General features: G+C 41.4%; 1 protein-coding gene across 1 annotated transcript; it reads left to right on the forward strand.

The window, feature by feature from the left end:
- The first annotated feature begins 280 nt into the window (after positions 1 to 280).
- On the forward strand, positions 281 to 16,824 carry CSTA (cystatin A). The gene is made up of 3 exons (XM_025375901.1): positions 281 to 483; positions 12,637 to 12,738; positions 16,593 to 16,824. Exons 1-3 carry the CDS (start codon positions 418 to 420, stop codon positions 16,719 to 16,721), a joined length of 297 nt encoding a protein of 98 aa, XP_025231686.1. The 5' UTR covers positions 281 to 417; the 3' UTR covers positions 16,722 to 16,824.
- Positions 16,825 to 17,574: the final 750 nt, after the last annotated feature.

The following is a 17,574-nucleotide window of genomic DNA, read 5'->3' on the forward strand; positions in this document are numbered from 1 at the left end:
CATTATTAGTAAGTTTTGCTTTAAAAAAAATAAAATTTTGTGTTAGAAGTTTTAAAACATTTGGAAATTCTAGTTGTAGTTTCAGATTTCATAATTCAGATGATGCAACAGGATGGAACCATTGTCAAAGAGAATGCGGGGATGTTTGATGCTTGTTAGGACATGACTCCTATACTTGCCTGTTTGTTCATCCTCCAACCCCTCTTTCTTCCAAATTCCATGTAGCATATTCTGTCCAGGAAGCAAGAAGACTTGCTTGGAGGCATACTCATTTTCCCCGTGCCTCTTTGCTATTTCTGGAAAATAAAGCATTCTATAGGCGGAGCTAGTGAATGCCTCTTTTAACACACGAGTCTCCACACTTCCCTGTTCACTTTGGTTCCAGCATCCTGTCCAGCAAAGAAGCAATCAGCCAAAATGATACCTGGAGGCTTATCTGAGGCCAAACCCGCCACTCCAGAAATCCAGGAGATTGTTGATAAGGTGAGTTGATGCCATTCAGGAAAAAGTCTGAGCCAAAATCTTGATTCATAAGTTGTCCTGGTGGAAAGGATGTGGCTGAACATGAAAACTAGAAGTTTAGGATGTGTGTGACTTTGTTCAGGTTTCTTTACAACTAAGATGAAATAAGAGGTTTTCAGATGAAACCTCGAATAATCCCCAAACTGTGAGTGTGACCTTGAGCGAATCACATTTCTTCTCTGAACTTCATTTTCTCCATGTGTAAAAGAAGAATTTGTATTGTATCATCTCTAAAGCTCAATCCTAGATATGATTCTAGCATTACCAATTCAGTTTCTGATGCAACTTTTCTAATCTCACCAAGTGAAGCCAACATGTAATTGAAGTGTAAGGTTATTAACAGTTTGATGAAGTAGTCTTGGAATGTACTGCAGGGAAATTTTTAAAAAATAGATTGAATGAAGAATAATATTGTAAAGGCAATCTATTTACAAACTTCATACACTTTTGCCCAAATATACAGTGTTTTAGTCTTTTCAGAGTTAAAGGGTGATTCAGCTAATGGAGAAGAGAAGTGATAGTCTAGAGTGACTCCAAAATGTCAGAGGCTGCCAAATTATATATAGAAAAATAGAACTCAATGTTGTTAGCGGATTGATATGTTTTTCTCTTTTTCTTTTTTGTTTTGTTTTTAAGAGATGGGGTCTCACTCTGTCACCCAGGCTGGAGTGCAATGGTGTGATCATGGCTCACTGTAGCCTCAACTTCTCCAGCTCAGGCGATCCTCCCCACTCAGCCTCCTGAGTAGCTGGGATTACAGACTCATGCCACCATGCCTGGCTGATTTTGGGGGTTTTGTTTTGTTTTTAGAGATGGAGTTTCATTCTGTTGCCAGACAGGTCTTGAATTCCTGGGCTCAAGCCATCCACTCACCTAGGCTTCCCAAAGTATTGGAATTACAGGTGTGAGCTACCACACCCGGCCCTGATATATTTTTCTAAGTGTTGTGTGATTAGCTATCATCTAGCTATGCAGTAAACATTTAGTTGCATATTTTATGAAGGAAAACATGTACAAATTACCATTTTAGGTTTTCAGTTTGTTACCTTATTTTCTTGTATTATTCCTTCTTGTTTTTTCTCTCTGAAACATCATTCTATGACAGCGTGGAACACAAGATCAGCTTTTGTGTGATTATAAGAGTTGGGATCTTGTATATTCAGGGAACTAGAAAGCTCTCTAAGGGGCCAGATGCCTAGAATCCCATCACTCATTCTTGGGGACTAATTATTTCTCTTTCAAGCGTTCTTTTTAAAAATAAATATCTTGGAGCTTTTTTTCTGGGAAATGATATTAAGTCAGTAATTTCTTCATGTGAATCCGCAGATCAGATCCATGTTCTCAAACTTGAATGTGCACATGAATCACCTGCAGGTCTTCATAAACCTTAGATTCTGATTCAGGTGGCCTGGAGGAGGTCTGAGGTTCTGCATTTCTACCAGACTCCCAAGTGCTGCTGCTGCTGCCACCCATGGCCTCACTTGCCTGCAGAATCAGAGATGTATGGCATCCTACAAGGCCAGGGGGAGATGGCGCTTTAAAAGCCAGGGTGCAGACTGGGTGTGGTGGTTCATGCCTATAATCCCAGCACTTTGGGAGGCTGAGGCAGTTGGATCACGAGGTCAGGAGTTCGAGACCAGCCTTGCCAACATGGTGAAACCCCGTCTGTACTAAAAATACAAAAAGTAGCTGGGAGTGGTGGCAGGTGCCTGTAATCCCAGCTACTCAGCAGGCTGAGGCACGAGAATTACTCAAGCCTGGGATGCGGAGGTTGCAGTGAGCTGAGATAGTGCCACTGCACTCCAGTCTGGGCAACAAAGCAAGACCCTGCCTCAAAAAAGAAAGTCAGGGTGCCAAAATAAAATTTGTCTATTTCATTTGAAAAATGAAGGTAACACCTCTTGCCCTACCGATGTCAGAGCTGTAAGGACTAAGTGAGAAAATGTGCATAAAAATAACTTGAAAATGAAAAACAAATGTGCATAGGTGAAGCATCACAATTGTTTGCTTCAAATTTGTGGCTGAAAGCATCCCTGACCCTAAAAAATCCCCCTGAGACTCTCTAAGGACCAGAGCTGTAGAAAGACAGGGAAAAATAAATTTGAAATAGAGACAGTACAGAAAATTTTAATGATTTTTTAAAAAATCTATCACTTGATTAGCAATAATTATTAATTTTTAAAATAAGAAGCTACCAGAGGGCCTTGCATTGTTAATAACACCTATCTGTGAGTCCCATTCTAAATTATAAAATTGATTTGAAAGTGTGTGTGTGGCAGAGAGGAAGCTGCTTCCCTTTGGCTCAAATGTCATCAGAGAGGTAGAATGAGAGATAAACATTAAGAACAGCTACCTCACCCCAGAAAGAAGCTTTGCAGTTTTAAAAAGCTTGACCTCCATTCAAACTCTGATTTCATCTTCATAACCCCTGGGGCAGGCAGGGAAGGTATTGTGTCTATCTTACAGATGATGAAACCAAGACTTAAAGAGATTAAGAGTCACTTAGTTAAGCTGGGCAAGGTGGCTCAAACCTGTAATCCCAGCACTTTGGGAGGCTGAGGCGGGCGGATCACCTGAGGTCAGGAGTTCAAGACCAGCCTGGCCAACATGGTGAAACTCTATCCCTATTGAAAATAAAAAAATTAGGCGGCGTGGTGGCAGGTGCCTGTAATCCCAGCTACCCAGAGGCTGAGGCAGGAGAATCACTTGAACCTGGGAGGCGGAGGCTGCAGTGACCCAACATCGCGACATTGTACTCCAGCCTGGGCCACAGAATGAGACTCCGTCTCAAAAAAAAAAAAAAAAAAAAAAAAAAGAGTCATCTAGTTAAGAAGTTAGCTCACCCCCAGTGTCTGACTGCCTGCACTCTCCACCACACAGTGGCAGAACACAGAGGAGCTTTGTTAGGAAAGGGAAATACATTGAGTGGAGAGAGTGTGTTAAGTTTGTCTTCTCAGTGGAAGCACCAGCCTCAAATTTAAGTCAATATAGGAGGCCAGGGCAGGCGGATCACCTGAGGTCAGGAGCTCAAGACCAGCCTGGTCAACATAGCGAAACCCGTCTCTACTAAAAATACAAAAATTAGCTGGGCATGGTGATGGGCGCCTGTAGTCCCAGCTACTCAGGAGGCTGAGGCAGGAGAATCGCTTGAACCCAGGAGGTGGAGGTTGGAGTGAGCTGAGATCATGCCACTGCACTCCAGCCTGGATGACAGAACGAGACTCCATCTCAAAAAGTAAAAAAAATTTAAAATTAGAAGTTAAAAAAAATTTTTTTTAATCATTAGAGGGACAGGTGCGGTGGCTCATGGCTATAATCCCAGCACTTTAGGAGGCAGAGGCGGGCAGATTGCTTGATCTGGGGGATTCAAGGGCATCATGACAAAACTCTGTCTCTACCTCCTCGAAAATACAAAAAAAAAAAAAAAATAGCCAGGTGGTACACACCTGTAGTCCCAGCTACTTGGGAGGCTTAGGTGAGATGATCACTTGCACCCAGGAAGTTGAGGATGCAGTGAGCCATGATCACGCCACCACACTCCAGCCTGGCCAACAAAGTGAGACTTTGTCTAAAAAAAATTCATAAATAAATAAATAAATATAGGAAATGAATATCAGTGAATCATTTCATGGTTGGTGCATTTCTTGTATATCTCCTAAGTGTCTAGCATTATGCTAATTATTATAGAAGCTACATAAGGGCTGTAAGATATGGCCCCTGGCCTCTAGGAGTTTACACGGTAGTTGGGAAAAATCGAGATATCTGGAACAGTATATAAAACAATATCCAATTAAGTACTTTTTCATAATCATAGGTTTTGGACCAGAAAAGATGTTAGAGATTGCTGGTCAAACCTCCTTCCCTTCAGGTGAATAATTACTGTGAGGCAGTTCAGCTACTCCCGTGTTAAAGCCTGGATTATCACTTACCTGCCCTCTCTTGCAGGAGTGAGCCTTAGGGCACAATTCCCAGTTCAGTGTTAGAAGGTAGAGGAAGAGTTGGAAAACTCGTTATAGTTTAGGAAGCACTTCCACATCATTTATATCGTTTATGCCCCTACAAACAGCCCCAAGAGGCAAGTGTTATTACAACCACTTTATAGGTGAGAGACTTGAGTCAATTCCTTCTCCAAAATTACAGTTAGGTCCCCATGCAGGAACAGGGAAAATGGGTAGGTGCTGGCAATTCAGGGACAATCTCCACTGTCACTTACTTGCTAGTTTTATTTTTTTGATTTTTGAATGTATTTCTGTTTTTTTCTTTTTTTTTGAGACGGAGTCTCGCTCTGTCACCCAGGCTGGAGTGCAGTGGCCGGATCTCAGCTCACTGCAAGCTCCGCCTACTGGGTTCACGCCATTCTCCTGCCTCAGCCTCCCGAGTAGCTGGGACTACAGGCACCCGCCACCTCGCCCGGCTAGTTTTTTGTAATTTTTAGTAGAGATGGGGTTTCACCGTGTTAGCCAGGATGGTCTTGATCTCCTGACCTCGTGATCTGCCCGTCTCGGCCTCCCAAAGTGCTGGGATTACAGGCTTGAGCCACCGCGCCTGGCCCTGTATTTCTGTTTTTTAAAATCACCTGTTAAAGTGCAAGTATTCTCAGAGGAGCTGAAGTTTATCAGCTTTCCTTGGCCTTCTCAGAGAGCTTCTTAGTGGAAGGCCAACTGAAGAACCCCATTAGAAGAAGAGAAAGAAGGAAGAAAAAGACCATCACATAGAGAAGGGAAGAGTATCAAAGACAAATGTTAACTGCATAGTCAAGGAATTTGATATCACAGTGAAAGAGGAATATTGGATGAGGGCAGAAAGAAAAGAAAGGCAAACAAAGGGGATGGCAATTGAGAAAACTTGAAAGTTTTCGAAGGCAGGAGAAATGAGTTTTCCCATTCTGAAAATAACAGAGACTGAACATGTCATTGTAGCATCATGTACTAAAGTACACTTGGAAGAAAACCCTCTTCCAAGATTCTCTGTATTAGCTGAGGTCATTGCTATATTCATCTTTCCTATTTGGGAAGACAAGTTGTCAGGATGGAAAACAACTGTGGTCTTTTCATTCAGAAAACATTGATTAGGTAGACAGAACTGTGTGAATTGCTATGGGGGTAGCAGGGACATAAAATAGTGCCTGCCCTTGTGGAAATTTATAAAATTGAATGGATCTAAGAGGGACACATCCCAGAAAGACAGAGCCATACATAATCCCATTCATGAAAAGCCACAATCTGTATAATGAAGAACCAAATAAATGAATGGCCCAACAGCAAAAGCCTCCAGATCATTATTCCTGATTCATTATCTATATAATATGTTAATGAGCGTTTGATGAGAATTGTGAGCATGTTTATGAGAAGGAAAGAAATGTTATTTAATTATTTTTAGAAGGGTTATACATGCAATGTGCATGCACACAATGAACACACACACACACACACACACACACACACACACACACACACGCTCCCCTTAGTCATAAACCTAATTGCTAAATACTATTCCTGGCTAACACACAGAACATGATTTTTGTCGGTCAGGACACCACACAAACACCTCATCTGCATACCATCCTGGGCACACCCTGGAACTTAGTATGTCATGGCTCTAAACCCATCCACAAATTTGCATTCCCCTCTCTGACCACAGCCTCCTCATTAGTCGCCTCTCCCACTGTCCCACACCCAAAGAACCTGCCATTCAGCCACACCAGAATCCTTCAGGCACCTACCTTCCCATCTTCATGATAACACACCCAGGCCCACTCAGTCTCTCATCCAGCCTGGACCCCATGACAGGAGGATAGCTTCAGATACTCCTCCACTCATGATGATTTCCTTGACCCTGGGAGCTCCTGGCTTTCTAATTCTCAATTAAAGGTCACGCCCACTGCCACCACTTTCTATGCAGCTACTACTGTTCCAGAATCAAAGAACTTTGCCAAAGCGAGGTGCAGAACCACAGAAAACTCACCCATTACAAACCTGTGGATTAATGCTGAACAACCTGGACAGGACCCAGGACTGCCAGAACATACTTTCAGTCATATTTGTTGGTCTTTTTCTAGAAACCCCACACATGTAAATCTCTCTTCAGTTCCTCAATCCCTCCCACCCCCACGTTCCCTCCAGCAGGATGTCTCAGTTCCTACTCTTCTTACGCCAGCCGTCCCCAGCCTTTTTGGCACCTTTGTGGAAGGCAATTTTTCCACAGATGTGGTGGAGGGGATAGTTTTGGGATGAAGCTCTTCCACCTCAGATCATCAGGCATTATATTCTCATAAGGAGCACGCAACCTTGATCCCTTGCATGCAGTTCACAATAGGGTTCCCACTCCTGTGAAAATCTAATGCCGCCTGCTAATCTGACAGGAGGCGGAGCTCAGGCCATAATCCTCACTGGCCCACTGCTCCCCTCCTGCTGTGCAGCCCGATTCCTAACAGGCCGTGGATGGGTACCGGTCTGCAGCCCAGGGGTTGGGGACTCCTGTCTTAGGAGATTGCAGGCCTCTGGTAAGAAAACGCCCCAGCTGACCCTATCTCTTGCTGGATCTCATTCCTCCCTAGACTCTGTTCTCCTCTCTTCAGCCAGCCCTTCCTCTCTTAGCCAGGTGACTTCATTTCTTGCATCCTCAATGCCTTGTCCCATACTTTCTTCTTCCTTCAAAACATACTTAGACAACAAATGTCCACAAGTCACATCTTACTGGCCCTACTGTCCTTTCATGTTATTATTCAAACTCTCCTTCCTTACTCTGTAAAACTCCCCCAAATGTAATTCATAAACTTTGCCACCAATATTTTTCTATCCATTTTCTCTAAAATTAGGCACAGTCCTATTGTTTCTGTAGAATGACTACAGATTAGGGGAAAGTCCTGGGTGTCGGGTGCCTCATGGCTAAAATCCTCAGATCTCAGAGAATAAACACCTCACTAAGATTCATGCTCGGTAACAATGAGAAATGCTTGAAGAACTCTGGGGTAGATGCATCATACCAGGTGCTCCTCCCTGGTAGCCTCCTGCCCTGGCTGGAGACCAAGTGACAAACCTCCTCTGTATTCCTTCAGCTCCCGTCACCATCACGCATGGCGGACTGAGAAAGGTGAAGGCCAACTGCATTCAGCAGGAGATGTGTCCATTCACCACCAGTCTCCCACCACTGTTCCCAGCTGGCCTGCATCCTCCTAGTGCCCATCCTGGGGAGTCTTTCAGTGTCAGGCTACCTTCTGAGACTTAAGGTTTCACTGACAAGCTCCCCTACTCTGCCCCTTTCCCTCCTCCTCCGCTCAAATCTCATCACTCAGGTCCATGTCGTCATCTAACATTAAACCATGCAAATCTATTTTACTGGGAAGAGGGAGGGAGGCTGCAGGTTACAAGTAGAGTGAACCAGAAATCAAGGTCCACAGTCTGACATGTGCCAGAGCACTTCAAGAAACAAACCAGATCTTTTAAATCCCCCCTCTCATGGAAAATTCTGCATTTGTGGATTATACAGATATGATGGAAAGGTTAAAGATTTAGATATATTTCTAGGACAGATAGAAATGAATACTTGGGGCCAGGCATGGTGGCTCACCCCTGTAATTGCAGTACTTTGGGAGGCCAAGTCGAGTGGATCACCTGAGCCCAGGAGTTCGAGACCAGCCTGGCAAACATGGTGAAATTCGGTCTCTCCAAAAATATAAAAAATTAGCTGCGAATGGTGGCAGACACCTGTAGTCCCAGCTATTCAGGAGGTTGAGGCAGGAGAACTGCTTAAACCCAGGAGGGAGAGGTTGTAGTGAGTCAAGATCATGCCACTACACTCCAGCCTAGGTGACAGAGCAAGACTCCATGAAAGAGAGAGAGAGAGAGAGAGAGAGAGAGAGAGAGAGAGAGAAAGAAAGAAAGAAAGAAAGAAAGAAAGAAAGAAAGAAAGAAAGAAAGAAAGGAAGAAAGAAAGAAAGAAAGAAAGAGAGAGAGAGAGAAAGAGAGAAAGAGAAAGAAATAAAGAGAAAGAGAAAGAGAGGGAGTGAGGAAGGAAGGAAGGAATCAGGGAAGGAAGGAAGGAATGAAGTAAGGGAGGGAGGGAGGGAGGGAGGAAGGAAGGAAAAGAAAGGAAAGAAAAGAAAGAAAGAAAGAGAGAAAGAAAGAGAAAGAAAGAAAGAAAGAAAGAAAGAAAGAAAGAAAGAAAGAAAGAAAGAAAGGAAGAAAGAAAGAAAGAAAGAAAAGAAAAGAAAAGAAGAGAAAAGAAGAGAAAAGAAAAAAAAGAGAAGAAAGACTGGCTGGCTTAGGATATGTGCTTTAAAAAAAATGACTGAAAAGCAGAAGGAACACAAATCAGATATATAAGTTATCAGGCAAGGACTTTAAAATAACTATGATTAATATTTTTTCAACTTTAAGCAGTCATGCTCAACTCATGGCCTCAGATTCCTCATTCATAAAATGAGGTTTAAATGGATACTTTGGCGGTTAGTGTAGAGATTAGCCCTTTCAAACTCAGCTCCTAATTTGACTGGTGTCCAATGCTGGCCACCCCTCCTTTGGAATCTCGAAAGGCTTTGGAAAGGGACCCTAAGACAGTAACCTGTTTCCTTACTCTGCTTCTCCGTGCACCCTTTCTCCGCTCTCCTGCCCCTAGCTCTTCCCACTTCTGGTTTGTTCTCACTATTTGTCTTCTCCCTTTCTCCACTTTGAAATTTCGTTTCCATCTCAACAGAGCAGTCACATTTTTCCCGTCTATTCCCAAGGTTACAGGAGAACTGAGTGGAGTGTTTGGCCTTTCAGAAGTGGTCTGAGAGCTCACAGTTTGCATATGTCTACATCTTTGAAAACAGTTCTGGTACTCAAACTGAGGCATCAGTAGTAAGGGATTCAAAACATCTGCCCAGGGAGGATTGTTTGAGTCCAGGAGTTCGAGGCTGTGGTGAACTATGATCATGCCACTGCACTCCAGCCCGGGTGAGGGGGAGATCCTGTCTCTTAAATTTAAAAACAAAAAACAAAAAACAACTGCCCACTGATGGGAAAGACGAAGGACTGCCTTAGGAGAATTCTAGATGCATTGGAGGCCTGATTGAAGTTGTATGGACATGAAATGCTTTCATGAAGGGCATAAAGGCAAGTTCTCAATAAACAAGGTATATTCAATACACAGAGTTATATCTTTTTTCCTCCAAAGGATAGAAAAGAATTGAGGTTGAAGGACAAAGCCACAGATATAAAGACAACAGGAGATAGGCAAGTACCACCTCAGAAATAGCAATAAAATTTTGGAAGTTGGAAAACAGATGAACAATGGAAAATGCTGAGCAGTCTAAACAGAAGCTAAGCCCACAGAGGGGAAAGTCTAAGCCAGAAGCAAGCAGATTCACCTGCAGAACGTCACAAAGGCACAGGCATGAACAACACCAAAAACTCGTAGCCAGGAGTAAGGCCTGGGACCAAAAGCAAGAGGACTGATCTGTATGAGGGACAGTGAGACCTCCCCGAGTTCCTTCTCCCTCACTGTCCTCCACCCTGGCAGAAGACGAGCTTTACACTTAGCAGGAACTGAGTCAAGAGCTCATAGTAGACTCTTGCATATCAGGCCCAGCTGAGAGTGGGAATGAAGTACTGTACAGAAAGCTGATGGGTTCAGTAAAAATTTACATATTAAATTTGGGACTCTGTCTCCCTTCTCATGTTTGGTTCGGGAATGCTGACATTTAAACCCAACCCATATCCCTCCATGGTAGACAGAATGATGGCCCTCCAAAGATGTCCATGTCCTAATCCCTGGAACCTGTGACTAGGTTCCTTTACACAGCAAAAGAGACTTTGCAGGTGTGATTAAATTAAGGCTCTTGAGATGGAGAGGTTATCCTGGATTATCCAGGTAAGCCCATGCAACCACAGGGTCTTTATTAGAATTATACCCAAATACTGCACTCTAATTAGTATATTGTTTTCCACAGGGGTATAGGTCAGCAATTCTGAAATTACTTTATGTATACGCTAGAACTGAACAAATAGGCAAATACATTGCAAATAATAAGAACCAGGATTCTTCCTCAGCGTTTGAGAAAGGAGTTATAATAAGGAAAGGGGAAAAGCTAAATAAGTCCTGTGGTATTTGATTTTTAAAATTTTATTTATTTATGTATTTATTTATTTATTTATTTATTTATTTTATTTATTTATTTTTTTGAGGCGGAGTTTCACTCTTGTTGCCCAGGCAGGAGTGCAATGGTGTGATCTCATCTCACTGCAACCTCCGCCTCCCAGGTTCAAGCGATTCTCCTGCTTTAGCCTCCTGAGTAGCTGGAATTATAGACACCCAACACTGTGCCCGGCTCATTTTTGTATTTTTAGTAGAGAAGGGATTTTATCATGTTGGTCAGGCTGGTCTCAAACTCCTGACCTCAAGTGATCCACCCGCCTCGGCCTCCCAAAGAGCTGGGATTACAGGCATGAGCCACCATGCCCGGCCGTGGTATTTGATTTTAATCAGAGGAAAAAATATATATATGTGTGTGTGTGTGTATATACATATACATATACACACACACACATATATACACACACATATATATATACACGCATGCACATACACACACATACCCATACACACACATATATAATGACACACACATAAATGTGTGTATATGCACACACATACAAATGAGTAAAGATGTGTGCACATGTGTGTGAGTACACATATTATTTTGTAGCCCTTTCCATTGAGTGGGCCTAGAAGCAATGACATCTAGTAACAAGAGACACAGCACCCAAATCTTGGGTCTTAAATACCATTCTCCAATAAAAGGAGTGGGGACTCCTTGGAGAAATAGTTGATTCCAGCGAGGAGGCAAGGAAACTTCAAGATAAACCTGGAACATCTGACTCTACTTGTGTAGAGTCAGAAATTTAGGAAGTGCTTATAAAATGATGGAGGTGTGTTGAAAGGACACAGGCATCAGGTGAAGGAGCTCCCAATGGCCAAATCTAGGACATTTGAGTAACAAAATAAAGAGTAATGAATTGTAATCCACAGAGTAAAATAAATATCCATGAGTCATATTAACATAAAATAAGTAATTAACTACATGAAGAGGAGAGAACAGCTCTTCCTTACAGTAGAATTGCAAATAATAAATGTACAAGAAATTATTTTTTAAATTACCATTTGGCCAATACCACAATTAATCATTGTTGTGGGCAAGAACCGTCAATGGATGCTAAAATTCATGAATGCAAGTACAGCGAGAAACAAGAGTCCTCACAAGACACTAACTAATTACAAAGGGAAAAAAATGGTAACTTTACAGTGGAGAAACCTGGCAGACATCCTAAGTGATCAAAATTAACATCACCAGTAATGAAATGTAGCTCCTGATAGGATGCACTTAAGCACAACATCACTTTTGTGCTATCCTTACAAAAATGTGTAATACTAACATAAGAGGAGATCACACAAACCTAAACTGAGGGACATTCTACCATCTAACAGGCCAGTATTCTCCAAAAACATCAAGGTTGTGAACAACAAAGGAATGAACCCAGATTGTACGAGACTGAGTAGAAATGACAACTAAATGCAATGCAGGATCCTGCATGAGATCCTGGAGCAGAAAAAAGACATTTTCAGGATAACTGGCAAAATTCTGATAAGGTTTAGAGACTACTTAATAGTGATATACCATGTTAATTTCCTGATTTTGGTGATTATACTATGTTATGTAAAATGGCAAAATTAGGGGAACTGTAAATGATATAAGAGAATTCATTATACTAATTTTACAACTTTGAAGCCTGAAATTATTTTAAAATAATGTTTTAATCAAGTAGTAATTATTGCTCTACTGATTTTTGTTAATCAAAGATATATATAACTCTTAGAGTTTAACAGTCAAAATGCTCCTATATTGCATTACCACACTGAGTTTATGTGAATTCAGCCTAAAGCAACAAAATTTGATGTTTTAACCTATGTAATTGTATTAAAATAGGTGTTTTCTATTGAAATAATAAAAATAGCTCAAAGATTTCATTACCATCTTTGAAGACTTTTAGGAGGATGAGGTTCCCAGATGTGTACGTCACATAGATGGAGTCTAATATAGCTTTGATTATTTGTTTCCTCTTTTCTTTTCTTTAGGTTAAACCACAGCTTGAAGAAAAAACAAATCAGAGTTACGAAAAATTGGAAGCTGTGGAGTATAAAACTCAAGTCGTTGCTGGAATAAATTACTACATTAAGGTTAGAGTTCAGCACCTACTTTAGCGCCAAAAGATCTATTTCTCATTTTACGTAAAATGTTCCCTGATTTCCCTACCATATAATTCCTTCCTTACAGTTGTCCTAAATTAAGATGCCCAGCATGATTCCTTCCAAGTGGTAGACTCTCAAATTTGGTAAATGATGTGATGCCATTTTTTTTCTTGTGAATTCAGAAAGCTTTATTACATTGATTCTTGATTTCTGGAAATTGTATAGAAAAAGATTTCAGAACAGTTCAGGGCATGCTGGATTTGTGGCTGTGCTGCTTCTTAGGTAAGGAGGGAGGATCACATCTCATCTGCCTGAAGGCGTGGGGCTGGACCACATGGTATCTTGAAGCCGATTCCACCTCAAAGCTGTATGATTCTATATGTTTAAATTAAATAAATTAAAGTAACGACTCAAATCATTAGCTGGGGAAATAATTTAAACCTTTTTTGTCCTTTAAATAAGCATTTTGATTAATATAATGTAAATATTATTTTGTAATTCAAATTAGTAGATTTAACTTATGGCACTCTAGGTATAGTTTAAAGCAGTGGAGTAGTTAAAATAGTTTAAAAGTTAATTTTATAGCTCTGTCAGAAAATTACACGATACATTGATCCAGTTCTAATTGAAGTTACCAAGATGAAACCAACTGAACAAGTCAACCATGAATATTTAAGAGCCATTTTTGTCCTTATGTATTAAGAAGATGATAATTCTGATTTTAAAAATAAAAACAAATATTAAAGTATGTTTACTTAATCTTTACTTAACCATTCGACCAGGGCACAGTGTGGCTTATTTCTCTTTAACAAACAATTCAATGAAAATATAAACATTTTAGAAGACGTTTTCAGCAAAAAATAAACATAAGTAAGTGGAGCTAGTCAGCTTAGCATAAGAAAGTTTCAGTACCGAGCTATGTATATGGATCAGCCCTGTTCTGCCAAATGTGAGCTCCTAGTAAAGACCAGGTCCCGGGGAGACACATGTCACAGAGGACCCTGCTGTATCCTCAGAAAACAATGGCACCATTTCCTCCATTTTCAATCTGATTTCTTCATGGCTGGAAAAGAACGTTTTCCAGTTAAAAATGATTATGTGCAAAGATAGGAAGCATTCCATCAACATTAGAATATTTATTTTAATAATTTATGATTAATTCAAATGCATACATTTCACATGTTACCACATATTACATTTCACATATTACCGCATATTACCAGCTCACATGTCTCTCCAACAGTTCATCAGATAATTATCTTGAAAATTTCTTCTCTTGACCACCCTTTTGCCCTCTCTTAATCAGTGTCTCTCTCTCTCTCTCTCTCTCCTTCTCTCTGTCTCTGTCTCTTTCTCTCTCTGTCTCTCTCATCTTTTCTTCCTTCTGCTATCGAATTTTTCCTAGTGGATCTCAGCCACTGATCCCAGTTCCCTTTTACTTCCTGGTAGTCTGGCTGTTGATCCCTTTGCTCTGAGCCACTCTAGATTTAAGGTCTTGCCAGTGACGAGACCTTCTCTATGTATTTCAGGTACCTATCAAGAGGCAGGTGGTAGAATGGAAGGACCACAGGCTTAGGTGTCAGAGTGTCCTGGGTTTGAACCCTTGAAGCTCCTCCTCCTCTCTGAGCCTTCATTCCCTTATCTGCACAATGAGGGTAATAATCTGCTTCGCAGGGTGTTGTGAGGAATAAATAAGCTGGAAATTTATTGAGCACTTACAATTCACCATGCACTGTTCTAAGAACAGGGCTTATATTATCTCATTTAATCCTCACAACAAATCTATGAGATAAGTACAATCACTTCTCTTGGGTTACCAATGAAAAAATTGAGCTCCAGGGTGGTGAAGAGACTAAAAAGGTCATACAACTATAAGATCTGAGTCAGGATTTGAGCCCAGATAGACTGAGCTTAACTACTGGCTGTGCTGCCTCTAATATAAAGCACAAAATAAGAGCTTTTAAAAGGTTACACTGGCCTGGTGTGGTGGCTCACGTCTGTAATCCCAACACTTTGGGAGACCAAGGCGGGAGTATAGCTTGAAGCCAGGAGTTTGAGATCAGCCTGGGCAACATAGCCAGACCTTGTCTCTACAAAGAAAATGTTTTAATTACCTAGGCATGGTGATGCACATCAGTAGTCCTAGCTACTTGGGAAGATGAGGTAGAAGGATCACTTGAGCCAAAGAATTTGACATTGCAGTGAGCCGAGATCGCACCACTGCACTGCAGCCCAGGCAACAGAGCGAGGCCTCATTCCCCCATCAGTACCCTCCAAAGAGGTTACATTGTAGAGTGAAAAGAATGTAGATGCTAGAGCCTAACAGATCTGTGTTTGAATATTGGCTGTGCCACTTATTAGCTGAGAAATTTATGGAAAATCACTTAATCTCTCTTACTCTGCTTCCACATCTGTAAAATTTCATTGCTCCACCTTTCTTCAGGCCTATAATATAAGTTAATATAATCATTTATATAAAATGTTCATCATAGTGTCTGGCTAACAGTAAACATTTGATATATGGCATTTGTTAAAATTAGGATAGGAAGTGACATCAGAAGCACAATAAATATTTTTATAAGACAAAGCATTTATTGTCTCAAGCAAGAACCAAAGTAAAAATTCTTACCATAATTTTCCAGGTCTCAGATTCATGTCCAAACTACTGCTTCTGCTTCAACCTTCATACCAATGACTTCCTAGCAAAACCCCTTAGCTTTTTTTTTTTTTCTTTTTTGAGACAGAGTTTCACTCTGTCGCTCAGGCTGGAGTGCAGTGGCACAATCTCGGCTCTCTGCAACCTCCATCTCCCAGATTCAAGCGATTCTTCTGCTTCAGCCTCCCAGGTAGCTGGGATTACAGGTGTGCACCACCATTCCCAGCTAATTTTGTATTTTTAGTTTTCACCATGTTGGCCAGGTTTGTCTCAAACTCCTGGCCTCAGGTGATCCACCCGCCTCGGCCTCCCAAAGTGCTGGAATTATAGGCGTGAGCCACAGTGCCCGACCCCTTCACTCTAGAAGGGAGGGTGTCCGCCCCCTGGGCTCTGCTCAATCTTACCAGTGGGCGTTTATAAAGTAGGTTCTGATATAGGTATATGAACCCTGCATCCCAAATTTTCTAGGGCAATTCTGATTTTCTTTTCCCTTATCAGACTGTATGGCAAATAAAGTGTTCCAAGTTGGGAGTCAGAAAACAGCATCACCAAAAATATAGGCTGTCACTGGTTTTCTTGCTCCATGCATCTTTGAAAATAAAATGCTGTCCTTTCTGCCCAGATTATACTAAAAATAATAACAAAATAAACCTAGGACCTATGCCTCTTGCCATGCCATTAGTCTACAATTTTTTTTTTTTTTTTTAGGCGGAGTCTTGCTGTATCACTCAGGCTGGAGTGTAGCAGCGCAATCTCGGGTCACTGCAACCTTCTCCTCCTGGGTTCAAGTGATTTTCCTGCCTCAGTCTCCCGAGTAGCTGGGATTACAGGCATGCACCACCATGCCTGGCTAATTTTTTGTATTTTTAGTAGAGACAGGGTTTCGCCATGCTGGCCAGGCTGGTCTCGAACTCCTGACCTCGTGATCCACCTGCCTCAGCCTCCCAAAGTACTAGGATTACAGGTGGGAGCCACGGCGCCCAGCCTACTCTAATCTTTCTCTCCTAAAATAAGGTGGTGGATTTATGAATACAAAGAGTCTAAGAATGGGTGGACTAGGTCTAGCAATGCTATTCCTCAGCAGCTTTTTGGACAGAAGTCTTTATAGATCTGTAGCTCTCTCACTTGATGTAGACCCATTTGAATAAATCTCCTTTTGCTTTCTCTTTTTTTTAATACTTTTCAGGTACGAGCAGGTGATAATCATTATATGCACTTGAAAGTATTCAAAAGTCTTCCCGGACAAAATGAGGACTTGGTACTTACTGGATACCAGGCTGACAAAAACAAGGACGATGAGCTGACGGGTTTTTAGCGGCATGTTTCCAAAGTGTTCTGATTCCTTCCACTGGCTACTGAGTCATGATCCTTGCTGATAAATAAAACCATCAATAAAGAAGCATTCTTTTCCAAAGAAATTATTTCTTCAATTATTTCTCATTTATTGTATTAAGTAGAAATTACCTTTTCTTTCTCAAAATCAGTGCTACTGCTTTAGAGTATAAATTCCATATAAATTGATGGCAATTGGAAATCTTATAAAAACTAGTTAAGCCTAATGCAATTGGCTAAAGGATAGTACCACACTCACCCCCACCATAGGCAGGCCGGATCATGGACTATCAGTTCGTCAGCCTCCTTGTTCCCTGTGGCTGCTGATAACCCAGTATTCCATCTCTACCCTCATATTTTAAAATTAAATCAAGTATTTTACAAAGTGTGTGTATATGTGTGTGTGTGTATATATATTNAAGGACTACATTAAACAACACTGGTAATACCAGTGGTCTATGGGTGGAGAATTGGGGTAGACAAAAGCTATATATTGTTTGTGTGTGTGTGTGTGTATGTATATATATATATATATATATTTTTTTTTTTTTTGAGATGGAGTCTTGTTCTGTCACCCAGGCTGGAGTGCAATGGCACAATCTCGGCTCACTGCAACCTCTGCCTCCTGGGTTCAAGCGAGTCTCCTGTCTCAGCCTCCCAAGTAGCTAAGATTACAGGTGCCCACCACCGCACCTGGCTAATTTTTGTATTTTTAGTAGAGACAGGGTTTTGCCATGTTGGCCAGGCTGGTTTCGAACTCCTGACCCTAGGTGATCTGCCCACCTCAGCCTCCCAAAGTGCTGGGATTACAGGCGTGAGCCACCATGCCTGGCCTA

Source organism: Theropithecus gelada, chromosome 2, assembly GCF_003255815.1.
Source record: "Theropithecus gelada isolate Dixy chromosome 2, Tgel_1.0, whole genome shotgun sequence".
NCBI classification, from domain to species: Eukaryota; Metazoa; Chordata; class Mammalia; order Primates; family Cercopithecidae; genus Theropithecus; species Theropithecus gelada.